Raw genomic sequence first — 13337 nt, 5'->3', positions numbered from 1 at the left:
GTACCACGGCAGGTAAGCACATGTTCGGCCGTAATAAAAAAACCTTACTCAACCGGTGGATTTAAAAATAGGCTCGAGTACTACGAGTTACCTGAACGACGAATATTTCGCGGTATGTAAATTGTACAGCTAGTAACAACGAAATTGAGCCAGCTACATGCATGTGTTAGTTTCCTCCAGGGGGACAAAATTCAAAACGAGTAATAAGTATACATCTTATTTTTTCGATTCTTGATCTAGCATCGGTACTGTTGGATTTTATTATAATTTTGACGCGTCAAAATAAAAAGAATTTTAATGTAGGTGCTGGTAATGTGCGTACGTTAACATTATTTTTATTTTGACGAGTCAAAATTATGTTAAAATCCAACAATATCAATGCGAGATCGAGCATCGAAAAAATAAGATGTTGACTTATTACTATTATTTTGAATTTTGTCCCCTTAGGGGAGACTAACACATGCACGTAGCTGGCTCAATTTCGTTGTTACTAGCCGTATGAAAAATTGTTTTCACGCAGTCGGAGGGTGTTGGATAATTTTCTGTTTAACAATAAATTCTGATACTAGCTTTTTATCGCCGTTGGTTTCGCGGGGCGGAACGAGGGCCGGAGCTATTCGACTTTGATCAGTATTATTTTGGTGTTTGGCGGTGTTATTTATCGGCCTCTTCATTGGCGATCTGATTTTCGTTTGGCAACCGGCCAGGATCCGGGATTTTCTGCACGGTCGTTTCGCCTCGTGTTCCCAGAAGGGAGTCGCGGTCTAATGTCTTCACTTTCGATAAACTCGTTTCAATGCACCCGGACGTTCCATTAAGATAGAATCCGTACAATTTGCAAAGTGCGCGTCTCCACTTTGCTATTATTAATTGTTACGCGATCTTCTTAACGGGTCGTACATAATTATAGAGTGATTTTACGTATTTATAAAAAAGCTGGACGCGTTAAGAATACGCGCACTGCGTGTAATGTAAAAAAAATGTAGGAAATATCGATAGAATTATTTGAACTATAAGACGAACTGTTGTTTGGAAATGTTTTAATACCGGGAAACGCGGCTGTGTTCCCGCGAATCGAGACTCGTGTTCGCGGAGAACGCGGTTCCAATTCGAAATCACGCGTGGAGGGACGTGGCGCGCCGTGAAACTGGCCCGGGTGATGGATGATCAAGCCGGATTGCCAGGACGTGTTTGTTGTGACGGACGAAAGCTCTTTTGAAGGTGTCTATAAATTCCGCGTGTTTCAGGCTTTCACCGTTTCCCTGCTTACTTATCACGATTTCCTCTCTCCTTCGGCTCGTTACACATTCATTAGTTTCATCAAAGGAAACATTAATTCATGTATAAATATTCGTTTTCGATTTCGACGGGATTCTTCATATGCGTGTATGAATTCAATCATTCGAGCGATTAAAGGAAGCGTTGTATCGACCTCTAAACTCCTAAATACGAATTTCGACGAATTTATTCGACGATGATTCGCGATTAGAGGAAGAGGAGAGTTCGACGAAGAGGAACGATGGTGATCGTCGGTTTTCGCGCCATTTCGTGGGGCATGCGAACGCAAAGTTTCGCGGATCCCCTCGCTTTATTCTCACTGGCTCCTGGCGATATAAATATTCAACGTGGGTCGTCCCTCAACTCTCCGTCCTCGTCGCTCATTCTGCCAGAGCCTCCGTCTCTCTTGCCCATCATCCAACCCACTAGATCCGTGTCCCTCTCTTCGTTCCTCGATACCGAATCCTGTGACAATTGATTTATAAACTGAATAAACCTGAACATGAAACTGATATAAAGAACACGATTTATCATTTAATCGATAGAACTTTCATATATGCATTTCACTTTGCACGATAAATGAGAAGAAGGTAAGAACCTTCTTTAAACAATGAACGTACGCTTTATTTAACAGGTCCAGGTCCTAAACCACCTCGTAAAAGGTGGCTACAACTTGTCTCTCACCCCCGTGTCCCTATCTCTCGTCTCTGTCGAACTAAAAGACTCGAAGACTCGTGGGTGGATACCATCGCGGCTGGGATAACAGAAGCCATCTGGAGGGGGGGCCGGAGTGGAAGGAGTTAGAACGGGCCAGGTAGGGGAATGAAACTCGTAGAGGGTAAAGTGCGTTTCTCGATGGCCGTAGGCGGGGTTCACGTCGACAGACCCCAAGACGAAGTTAGGCCCGCGTATTCCTTCAAACGCGCCGGAGCTTTCGAAGCGGAGGCGAGCCGAGTCACCAGCCTGCTCGGGAGTTGCCCATTGCCGCGTCGTATCGTAAAAAGAGTAGCCTTTAATAGTCATCGAGTGTCTAAAATCGAACGCCCATTTTTCGAGATAATATAAAACTCGGTACAGTTCTGCGACTATTGAACAGTTGAAACTGGGGTGGAGTTAGAGTGAGATGCCAGTGTAGCTTTTGCCACCGAGTGTAGTTCTAATTGAGAGACAATGCAGAGCACGCAACCGATGAGCCTACAGACGCAGAGGATCCAGGGATTCTATATCCTTGACAACAACGACAGCTCCGGTATTCCTCACAGCGCCGGCAGCTCGGCGAGCAACTCGCCGGACCATTACGCGAGATTCTCTCCGCCGACGCACCTGATGGACCTCAGCAGCCCGCCGGAGCACAAACACTTGCCGGGTTATCAACCACATCACCACCACCACCACCACCACCATCATCAGACGTTGTATCAACAGCCTGGGTACTTGATGTACGAGAATCCTGACGAAAACAAGAAGTACCAGGATAGTAAAATCCTCAGGGATCTCCAGACCGACTATGACAGACGATTGCACGACAACTCACCAGGATTCCTGTCAGATCACAGCAGAGATCATGAACAGAGTCTGTACCTTACGCCCTCTCCTCAAATGTACTCCTCCAGTGGCGAAGAAATAGCGCCGGGACAGGGCCAAGGTTATCACCACTTGGAACCGGTGGAGTACAAACCTGAGGTGATGGACTTCAAGCCTGAAATTGAACAGCAGAGGTACAAACAGGTGGAGATCGGGCAGACGGAACCCTCGTCGTCTACCAAGAGTTACATGGACGAGGGGAGAAACAGTGCCAAGAGGAAAAGGAAATCTAGTAGCATCGAGAACGAGTCTGAGGATAGTAATGCATCGTCGACGAAGAATAAAGTAAGGAGGAAGACCGGGGCGAGCTTCGAGGAGATACAGAATCAAAGGGTGATGGCGAACGTGCGCGAGAGGCAGAGGACTCAGAGTTTGAACGAGGCTTTCGCTGCGCTGAGGAAGATCATACCTACTTTGCCTAGTGACAAGCTTAGCAAAATCCAGACGTTGAAGCTGGCTACTAGATACATCGACTTTCTCTTTCAAGTGTTGCATTGTAACATGGAGAACACTGACACCACCGAAGAGGCCAGTGGTGAGTAGGTGACAAATGTGCTTTCATAGATAAGATTGCATTCCCTCAATTACTGCATGCAGATTCTTTCAATCCTCCACTAGTTTGTTTTCTCAATTTATAATTCTACAATTTCAAATAGCAGCACTTCCTTTCTCAGATTTTGTAACTTCAATAATTATACTCATTTCTTATTTCAATCATAATTCCATGTATTAATGCATCTCCCTTGATCTGTACTACGAACGTTTCCGTCGGCATCTTAAGCGTGTTTATAGAAGCTCTGGTAGGTTTGTTTGAAGCGGGGCCCAGCAATTAAACATACCCCCGCGAAGAGCCGGTCCCAACGATTTTCTATCCTAAGCAGTGAACTCGCCCCATGGTCAGGTATAAACATCGCTACCACTCGACTCCTTTACAAACTTGATAAGAGAACAAACAACTTCTGGAAATCTCGTTTGTCGCAATGAGACAGTTTATACACAGCTTCTTGTATCCTGAGCAAAGTTTTAGTAACCGAGAAGCTTCAAATCCTTTTAAGTTATTCAATAAATTAGACATGAATTCTTCACTTCAGACTATTCTTGAAATTCTTAATAAGCTAAGGCTATTAAAATTTCTAATAAATTGTTGCAATCTCTTGAAGTATAAGATTTTTCTATAAAATTTATGTTCGTCGGGTTTGTCAATGCCCGGTAGTAATGTTCATCCTTTTGATCGCAATTTCCATCAAGGTTGACAGAATACAAGGCGATGCAGCGGCCAAATGGTGACGATATACCATAACTCCAGGTGACTAAAGACACTTGAGAAGCTCTAACAGTCCCGACGATCGGCCCGTTTTCAACAAGCTTCTCGCGTTCACGCTCTTCGTTTTTCATTTCTGCATGTCTCCCCTGCCTCCAGTTTCATCTTCCACTTCAAGAATCTCTTGCTTTGTCATTTCTTAGTTTCAATATTTTCGTTCTAAAATGCATATATTTGTTGAAATATAATATAGACAAGAGAATGGAAATTTTTGCATAGTGACTGCGAAGTTGATAAAAAGGAATTTCATTGTTTCAGGAGATAGAAATCCAAGAAGCGCGGTGTTAGCAGCGAGGGAGATAACTTCGTCGTCGTGCAGCTACATGGCTCACGAGAAGCTCTCGTACGCGTTCAGCGTTTGGAGAATGGAAGACGATTGGAATTCGAATCTCTGAGGGAGAACGTCGTCTCCGTTACGGGCGAAAGGTATAAGAAAAATAATCTCAGGGCGACTCAGTGATCTTCCTGTTACACGGATTTCCTATTTTCGCTGGCACGAAAATATCGAAACTTTCGTAGGACGCCGATTGAATGAAAACGGTTCAAAGAAACAAATCAGCTGAGATCAAGCAAGACGAAGAAGGTATTTCTTATCCAATTTAAAAATCCACATGAAGAATAGAAAGTGGCTTATTTCTTTTCTTAAATTAAGGAGTAGTCGACTGGACTAATTCTTTTCTAAACCAAGCCGACTTAGATAGTAAAATCATAAAACACGGTTGGCCATATAACAATTAAAGTATGTTGCCAGAGGATCTTTCTTAATAAGTAAATTAGGAGACACGTTGTTCCTGAAACTGGTACCAAAAGACGTATACCAAAGAATCTGTTAACTCTCCTCTAAAGTAGATGCACCAAACGGGAGTCACGTTTGCTGTTAATTAAGTTTGTACGCGACACATCGGATCATTTTATTCTCGGTTACGTTCTTTGAAACGCGAGATGGTGCCCGATTTTAAAGCCAATAATTTAAGCGTTTACAGCGAATTAGAGGTTTGGCCAGCTGGCCAATTCCATCCGAGACTACCGCGTGAAACCTGTTATTAACAAGTATCAATCTTGGAAACGACGCGGAATGTTCTATGAAAATCTTGTTGGCAGAGTTACTCGCGATACACGCAGATTACAGTTTTATATAGACACGTAAAGAATGTTCGCATCAAAGAAGCTGTCTCGAGCGAATTATAATTATTATCAATTGACAAACAATTCTGTTGTTCGATACGAAACGCGGGTTTCTATGTGGTAAAAGAAAAGAGGTACATAGTACGAAGCTAGTAGCGACCTGTAGGCGCCGAAATGCTCGTTAATGCCTCCCCTGCCGGTTGTCTTGTTTTGTTTAAGTTTCATCTACCCGTCGGGTAGCAGTTTCAGCTTGTTTCCACAGCGTCTCGGCGCCCGTAGCCGGCCGCGATCATCACGGCCCATAAAAAAACTCGTAAAATTGTAGCAATGACGCTACTGTCTGTCGCGAGAGCATTGGAAAGGGAAAATCGGACCCGGGTTCGGGGAATTCGAACGTACAATTGATTACACCCCTTTTTACGGACTTAGTAAAGACAAAGTGCGATTTCCTTCAAGTTTAAACTGTTAGACCGTCATAAATTCACCGTAACGGATTTTCAAGGGACAGTGACACACGGAAATCACATTGGAAATTCCCGTAACAATTGTAATCCTCTCATATATATGAGGGCCAGCTTTCCCTTCGAGAACATGTTCCCAACTAGTAATATATTCACATTTGATGTATGAAATAAAATGCTTGAACAATTCAAGATGTACAGTGAAATAAGAAGACAGAATGATCCGAAATACGGGATACATTGAACGGTGGAATTTCTGGTTTTGTTTCACGCGAGTGCATGAAAATGTAAGTCCCGAGCGAGTTTCCACCGCGAGGCGAAAGGGCGGCCGGGGTTTATTTTAAACCGAGAAGTAAGGCAAGAAGGAAAAGTTTCTCGTTTGACTCGCTTAACGAAGACACGCTACGTTAAATCCGCCAGCGTCTTTATTGCCGCACTGAATCTTCGTGAAAAAAAGCTGGAGTCCAAACGAGGTGCCATCGCCGTTCCTCCTTACTCCAGGGCACGTCAGAACGCTGGTCCCTATGTACCTCTTTCCGTTGTACGATACGAGCGAACAGCAAACGTGACGAGTCCTCCAACTGAAATTTTTATAATACGATTGTACTCGGAGTATGTCAAGGAATCAATGTTACGCGTCGTCGTTGTAGCATCGACTGTGGCGTCGAAGTATGAGTGATTTTTATACAATTGTTATTTAATTAGAGACGAGGGCCAAAGGTACTGTGCATATTATAACTAATTCGTTCATCGCCTTAAAAATAGTTTTAAGCTTGTAGTGCCATAGATAGCGTAATCGTTTTAGAATTAGCAAAATTAGTTAATACGCGATGCGAGCAGTTAAAAAAAAAAACAAGTAACGCTCGAGATTTCCACTAATATAATAGAACCATGTATCATAATTAATTTAACGACAAAGCGTAACGTTTCGTACGTGCATACAGCTAGACAAACCAAAGATCTTGTATATAATAGGATAAAAATCGTAGCTTTTAGATGGTAGCGTAGCTTAGCGTTAAGTAGAGATGGCCGGAAGTCGCAATAATTTATTCACCGTCCAAGTGATTCTTGTACATAGCTATGTAAATAGTAGAAGTTTTATTTTTTTTTAAACGAGACACTTGGATGTTCATTCCTATACAAACTGTGCCAAAGTGCATTTTTTTTTTTAAATCATTCTTATCGAACGCTCGCTCGTCTTTTTAGCTAATATATAACAGTATTTTTTTACGGACTGCGAGAAATAAAAAAATGACTACCGAACAATGATCATCGTCTCTATTGTTTCACTCGCCCACGCCTGTTCCCTATTTCTTATTTCAATGCTCATTTATATCGGACAGCGACGAGTTCCGCGCTTATACGTACAGCGAAACGTATGGATATTCCCAGATCGTAAATTCGTGGAAGCAACGCGGCGAGACGAGGAACGACAGCGGTGGCGAACGGAAGAGCCGGTAAATAATTTACCAAACGCCAGCCGATGGCAGGCTTAATGGATTAGACGAGCCAGTGCAAATATTATTGCAAGGAAGCGACGCCCAGCACGGACGATTGGTCAAAAAATTGTGTCAACCGGCCGAACGACAGCCTCCTCCGATTTCCTAAATCTAATCCTCAATAATATATACGTTAACAACTTCCGAGCTGCGTCTTGACTCTCGTCTAGTATTTCATTGAATTCACTTCCCAAATGCCTCCTCAGTGTTAGAATATTCCTAAAAAATTGATTGCAGGTCGATATGTCGGTCACTTCTTTACAGAATGAAAGGTGGACGGCGAAAAAGAAAAAGAGACTCGCAGGAGAGAAAAGCGAAACATCTGTTCTCTGTCTTTTCCTACTAAATCACCGCAATTTCTGTCACTCCTTTCGTTTTCCCTACCGGATGATGAATCGTCCGTCGTTAGTGCCAACCGCGGCTACCGTCCCGTTCCATCTCCTCCGACGTTCCTCGCGTGTACGTAAAACTATGTACTTAAATATCCTTGGAATAGTAAAAGCGAGCAACGAAACCCAGTTCGGATTCTTTCTCTTCGCAAGATCTTATCAAAATTCCAATGCCGAACGTAACTCTTCCTGTAACATTACTAAAAGTCTAATCGATATTCCAGTTCGTATAATTACCGGATACTATTCGGGCAGATCATTTTTCACTTCCAGGGAAAGAGTATTTCGGGGAACGCGGTCCCAGCTGAAGAGAGGCGGTACGTAATAATTCGGTAGCGTTTCCCGTGGAGGAACACGGGTACCAGTGGCAGCTAATTAAGCCGCGTAATGAGCTCGTCCCCGCCAGTTAATTATTTTCGAAACGACTCTTTTTCAACGCCCCTAAGGAAACGCGGAACATATTTCTGATTGATTTTAAATCGTGCCGCTGTACCGTTTCGTTTGAGAACGTAGATAACTTGGGAGAATAATTCAACGACCGGTTTATAACTGCTTGCATAATTCATTCTTCTATCTCTAATTTGAATTGTGTCTCGCCTATGCAATGGAACTTGAGGTAAAAGTTCAAGATATTTAACTGTCGTACTGTTAATGTTGAGAAGATGAGAAATATCCGTAACACTGCATTTAATTCGGTGCATGTGTGCATGCAAAGTCAGTCGGGAATCGTTCCGTATTTGAAACAAAGCAATCAAGATTGCTAATGTATACAGGAAATTAATAAAGAACTACGTACCTACATATCTTATTAATCCCTTAAGTGGTAACCTGTTCCTATTTGCTAATTTGTTAAATAAATAAATAAAACGTGCGAACTAAATGACAGATTTTTGTAAAATAATTCATCGCATAAGGGGGGTTACATGAAACTTTGTCAGATATCTATTAAACATTCATATTTATACCTTTTTCCGTTGTCTCGTATATAAATCCATTGTCCCATTTACCCCAGCATTGCTCACAGTTTTCACAATCACAAATATTCACTTTGCACAATAATCGTTCAGCAATCATTCTTCTATTTGTTGCACTTCGGTCTTCATCGTTCCTGCAAGCAGAGAATAGTTGCAGAGAGTAATATAATAAGAGAATACGAAATGAGAACTGTGCTATTTTCGACCAGGAATTCACGAACAAGCAGTGACACGTAGAAAAATTGTCAAATACAAAACGCAAGAACTAACCTTCTAAATAACAGGTAGCGGTACTAGAAGAACAGGAACCAATGTTTTCTTCAGAGAAGAATTAAACAATTGCTTGAACTCTTTTATTACACTGATTGAAATCACTGATCGAAATCGTCGACACAATTAACACACGAACTCACTGATCGCGTTTCACAAGGGACCGAACATTGTTAGATTGCGTTTAATACCGCTTAATATAGAGGGTTAATGATGTGCACAAAGGATTGAGAGGCGCGTGCACACGTGTAAAACGTGAATGAGGCAATCCTGGTACAGAAACGACGGACGGGAGTCGTTCGACTTCCGGTATCGTAAACCGACTACTAGGAATCGAGTTATCGTAAATACGATTTATTGCAACAGGTTGCAGCTGAAATGTGCCATCGCGCGACGTAAATATAACGACGTTAATATCGAGAAATCGGTCGGACAGTCGAGCTTAAGATTTTTCTCTGATACGTAGAGATTACGTACGAAAAATCAATAAAAAAGTTGATTTTTCATAACGCAACCCTGTCTCAGAAACCTAAATAGTATATAATTATAAAGAAAGACGAATATGATAGTCAGAAATGTACAGTAGATTAAGTTAGGTAAACGGTCGGAATGAGACCACGGAAAAGGGGACACGTGTATCTTATTTTCGCAGGATCTGAGGCACGACAAAAGTGTCCTGGCGCCTGCGGCACGATGATTTACTTACGTGGGGGCGTGAAACGGTCGGGAAAGGCTCGTACGCTCGACTTCCTTGTTATTTCGTGCACGAATAAATTACTGTTTGCTTCTTTTACACCGTGTTTTCGTGGATTAAGGTGGATCCGGTGGACGTGCGAACAGCTGCATGGCGAACCATGAGAAACTCTCGGACTTGAATCCCGTAGACAAAAAAGCAGATAAGACGACGGGAGGGAACATTTCTCTTTCGAAATGTAAGAGTAATTGATTGAGGTAAGCGTTCGTTCGTTAATTATTCGTCACTGTTCGTGGCCAGAAACGAGTAAACCAAACGCGAAACCGGTAAGAAAGCGTCTTCACAGGATGCATCCTTCCTCCCGAGCGCACTCGAACAAGGGAGCATTCAAAGAAAATTCTAACTGCTTACCGTACCGGTAAACACGGTGAAACGATGCTCCCGTTTCCTTCCTTTATTCTTTTCCCTCGCGATCCGCAAACCGTCGCCGCCGTTTAATGCCGCTCTAAATGTCAGTTCAGCATATCGCACTTGCTTCCCCGTCGATCGTTAATGTGTCAATGGTGCCTGGAAGTACTGCAAAATTGTTGCATGTCGTAATCGACAAAGAAAGACGTTGGCGACCAAGGAAACCAGCGAAAGTTGCAATAATGCTTAAAAAACTTCAGTTATTATTTCCCATGTTAATTACATGTAATATATACTGTACATACATGCATTTATATAGAAAACAGAAAATATACGTTACGCGAGAAGTGTAGATTGCGCGAAAGAGGGGCCGATTTGAAAAGAGGGCAACGGTTGGCCGCAGTGTCGACATCTGTGAGCGGCTAGTCAAGTAACGCCTTTGGATCGCGTTCGGTTTACGTCAATTGAATATTTCTAGTTTCCGCGATATTTTCTTTAATTTAAATTACGAAGTACATTGTAATTGCCTGCATGTCCGGGTGAGTCACGGGAGTGTACGCGACGTGGAAGCCGTGGAAAAAAAGGACGAGGTACGTGAGAAATTATTTTACACTCTCGCGCGCGCGAGAGGAATCCGTTCTTTTTCTTCGTGACGAGCAAGCAGGAATCGGAAATAAAAGACGATGTTTGCTTTGCATACAAAAATGGTATTACTTTTAATTAATAAATAAAAACCGACGCGGTTAATCGTTAACATAAAACCGATTATACATCAGTTCTGTACTCGTTAACACTGACGTCTGTACACGTTAAATTTCTCGCATCGCGAGTTACAATTTCGTTTCTTGCTCTTCTTTTATTGCGACCGATTGATGTACGTGCCCAGCTAAGTGATCGACATCCAGAAGAGTGAACATTTCGAACGATCCAGAACAACGAATACTGACACCGATCTGTAAGCATTATTTTTTTTTGTCTTTTTTTATGTTATTCACTGATATTACATACGTATTAATAATTCGCTACACGTATTTACAAATCGTCACGAATTTCGTCCTACCAAGCTTAGTCCGACCCGCGTTAAAAATTTCGACTTGGTTTTTCATTGGCACATCGCAGAGGCAGGCTACACTTCGGGAAGTTTTACTCTTTCCTGATCAAAGTCCGACGACGCGAGAAAAAAAATAATTAAATTATCGTAACACGAAAGCCGTAGGTTCGCGCTCGTCGCTTTCACCGATGGGAAGCCCCTACGATTTTTTATTGTTTCTTTTAATTACTCTACTTGTTCCACTCACTCTCTCTCTTTCTCTCCCGCACTTTCTCTCAGTTATTCTACAAATAGTCGTTAAATATAATTATAGTCCACCCTGTCGAACTACATACTTTGGAAAAATCGCATAACGGAACTCGACCGAGGTCAATCGAAAAAATCAATCAACAGCGTCGTAAACCATTCAAAAAGATCGATTGTTTTCTTCAAAAGAAGGAAATAAACGATATACTTCGTTCGTTCGTGGATAGAACTCCTCGGAGTTGTGAACGCGTTGAAAATTTTCGAATGTGTGTGTCTGTGTATATATACATATATACGTATAGTACAACTCGTGTTTTATAGGTAACTTTGATATAAAAAATCTATCAAACGTTCGTGTGTGTGAACTCGGAAACCAGGAGAAGTAGTACCGCGTGTTTGTAAGATTCAGACGTGTTCGTACCCGATCGAGTTTCTAAACACCTTGCACGCGTCGTTATCACAACATTAATCTTCTTCGCTTCTCTCTCTTTCTAACGAATAAAAGTAGAACGCGCACAGTTGTGCATTCGTTTGGTAGTCCTTTTCACTTATTCCATGGCGACGCTCCATAGTACGTATTTCACCGTGTAAGCGAACGCCGCGAATCCGATGATGAAAACGAGATTCGTCAGGGCACTGTACAACGGGGTTTGATCCCTTTGAAATTGGTCGCGCAGCATCGACGAAACCTCGGCGGCCGTCGATTGATGCCTCGCCTGTTTTTCCAGTTCTTTTCTGTGCGCCAACTCGGCCTTTATTACCTGTCGAAAAAATCCTTTCGTTAATATATTATCACTCTTCGTATCATTCTTTGTATTTACCTCAACAGTTTCTGGGAACAGTTCGCAGAACATTTTGTTCTTCAGATTGTACTCCAGGCTCTGAGCAGCGAATATTTTCTTCTCATAATCCGACGTGTTGATGCTTCCCATCGTAGGACTGTTCTCAATCTATGAAATGAAGAGAACTATTCTAATTTCAATTTTACTAGTTAAGGTCCCAATTTCTACTCACTGGCTTATTTTTCTATTATTTTAAGACAACAAGAAATGTACCAGGGAATAGAAATTGAGATACATACCATGAAAGAGAGTAATCCTGTGAGAATGGTGGACACACTCCACGCAGGATTCCACGTGTCTGGATGGAAATCGGAAATTGACAAGCATAGTCTTGTGTTGACTTTGAATCGGCCATTTGGAGTAGTCATGTAAATGCTAGGTGGCTGGAATGGGAATTCTCCTGGAAATATAAGTTTCCCATGATAGAATCCCCCCTCGTAAGGAGTTTTCTCTGGACCCTTGACCACATAATGCCTATAAACAAATATTATTCGTTACGATTCATCGATTAACTTCGATAAACGTACATACCATTCTAATATATTGGAAGGAACTGGCTCCGCGACAACGTATGGTACAGGGTCTTTCTTTAGGCGCAAGTAATCTTGCTTCAGTCTGGCAGTCGCGCTGTTTATCCTATTCATGTTAATCGCAGTGCTGGTCAAACGAATTCTTGGCTCTCAACTGTTGCTGTACCTCTGTACAGCCTCTTTCAAACGATCCTTGCCAATTTCTACCTTGAGTTCTTGTCAAGTTAACGTGTTGCGTGTACAGAACGCGCGTCTCGAGGACAAAACGAAACTCCGTGGTTCCGGTAAAAAAAAAGCGTTACCGCGTATGTTAATCAATTAAAAAAAGTGAATTCGTGGACGTTCTAAAAGAGATAGGTTACATTCCCGTCGTAACGCGAGGTAAATGCGGATACGGTAACGCGGTTTACGGTTGTACACGTTGCGCAGCCTTGACACGGTCGTGTCTCGGCTACTTTGTCTATTATTTTTGCCTCGCACTCACAGGATGTTCACGAACGACACGAAATTTGACAGCAACTCTCTCATGACAGAAAACATATGACTATGAAACGTACTTAATTATTTCCATCTCGCGTTACCATAATCATCGAGCAAATAAGCGTAGAGCACCGTGGTGGTGTAGATGACTGAACCTAAGTGCATGCGCGCAGAAATGCACATAC

General features: G+C 42.3%; 2 protein-coding genes across 2 annotated transcripts; one reads left to right on the top strand and one right to left on the bottom strand.

Moving 5' to 3' along the window:
- The first annotated feature begins 2214 nt into the window (after positions 1 to 2214).
- Positions 2215 to 7038, top strand: Twi (twist). The gene is made up of 2 exons (XM_026810738.1): positions 2215 to 3397; positions 4442 to 7038. The coding sequence occupies exons 1-2, from the start codon at positions 2449 to 2451 to the stop codon at positions 4576 to 4578; spliced, it is 1086 nt and encodes a 361-aa protein (XP_026666539.1). The 5' UTR covers positions 2215 to 2448; the 3' UTR covers positions 4579 to 7038.
- Positions 7039 to 10689: 3651 nt separating this feature from the next.
- On the bottom strand, positions 10690 to 13279 carry LOC108632794 (ubiquitin-conjugating enzyme E2 J2). Its single transcript, XM_018037589.2, has 4 exons — positions 12674 to 13279; positions 12382 to 12616; positions 12122 to 12250; positions 10690 to 12061 (listed from the first exon to the last, which is right to left on the bottom strand). The coding sequence occupies exons 1-4, from the start codon at positions 12784 to 12786 to the stop codon at positions 11849 to 11851; spliced, it is 690 nt and encodes a 229-aa protein (XP_017893078.1). The 5' UTR covers positions 12787 to 13279; the 3' UTR covers positions 10690 to 11848.
- Between the last annotated feature and the right edge of the window lie 58 nt (positions 13280 to 13337).

Source organism: Ceratina calcarata, unplaced genomic scaffold (assembly GCF_001652005.2).
Source record: "Ceratina calcarata isolate Rehan_Ccalc_2016 unplaced genomic scaffold, ASM165200v1 scaffold174.2, whole genome shotgun sequence".
Taxonomy (NCBI): domain Eukaryota; kingdom Metazoa; phylum Arthropoda; class Insecta; order Hymenoptera; family Apidae; genus Ceratina; species Ceratina calcarata.
This window is presented reverse-complemented; position numbering and strand designations above follow the sequence as displayed.

Coding starts and splice junctions, on each gene's coding strand:
- LOC108632794 (XM_018037589.2), bottom strand. CDS start 12,786: ATGAATAGGATAAACAGCGCGACTGCCAGACTGAAGCAAGATTACTTG. Junction 12,617..12,673: donor CCTTCCAATATATTAGAATG/GTATGTACGTTT, acceptor ATTTGTTTATAG/GCATTATGTGGTCAAGGGTC. Junction 12,251..12,381: donor CAGGATTACTCTCTTTCATG/GTATGTATCTCA, acceptor TTCATTTCATAG/ATTGAGAACAGTCCTACGAT.
- Twi (XM_026810738.1), top strand. CDS start 2,449: ATGCAGAGCACGCAACCGATGAGCCTACAGACGCAGAGGATCCAGGGA. Junction 3,398..4,441: donor CACCACCGAAGAGGCCAGTG/GTGAGTAGGTGA, acceptor TCATTGTTTCAG/GAGATAGAAATCCAAGAAGC.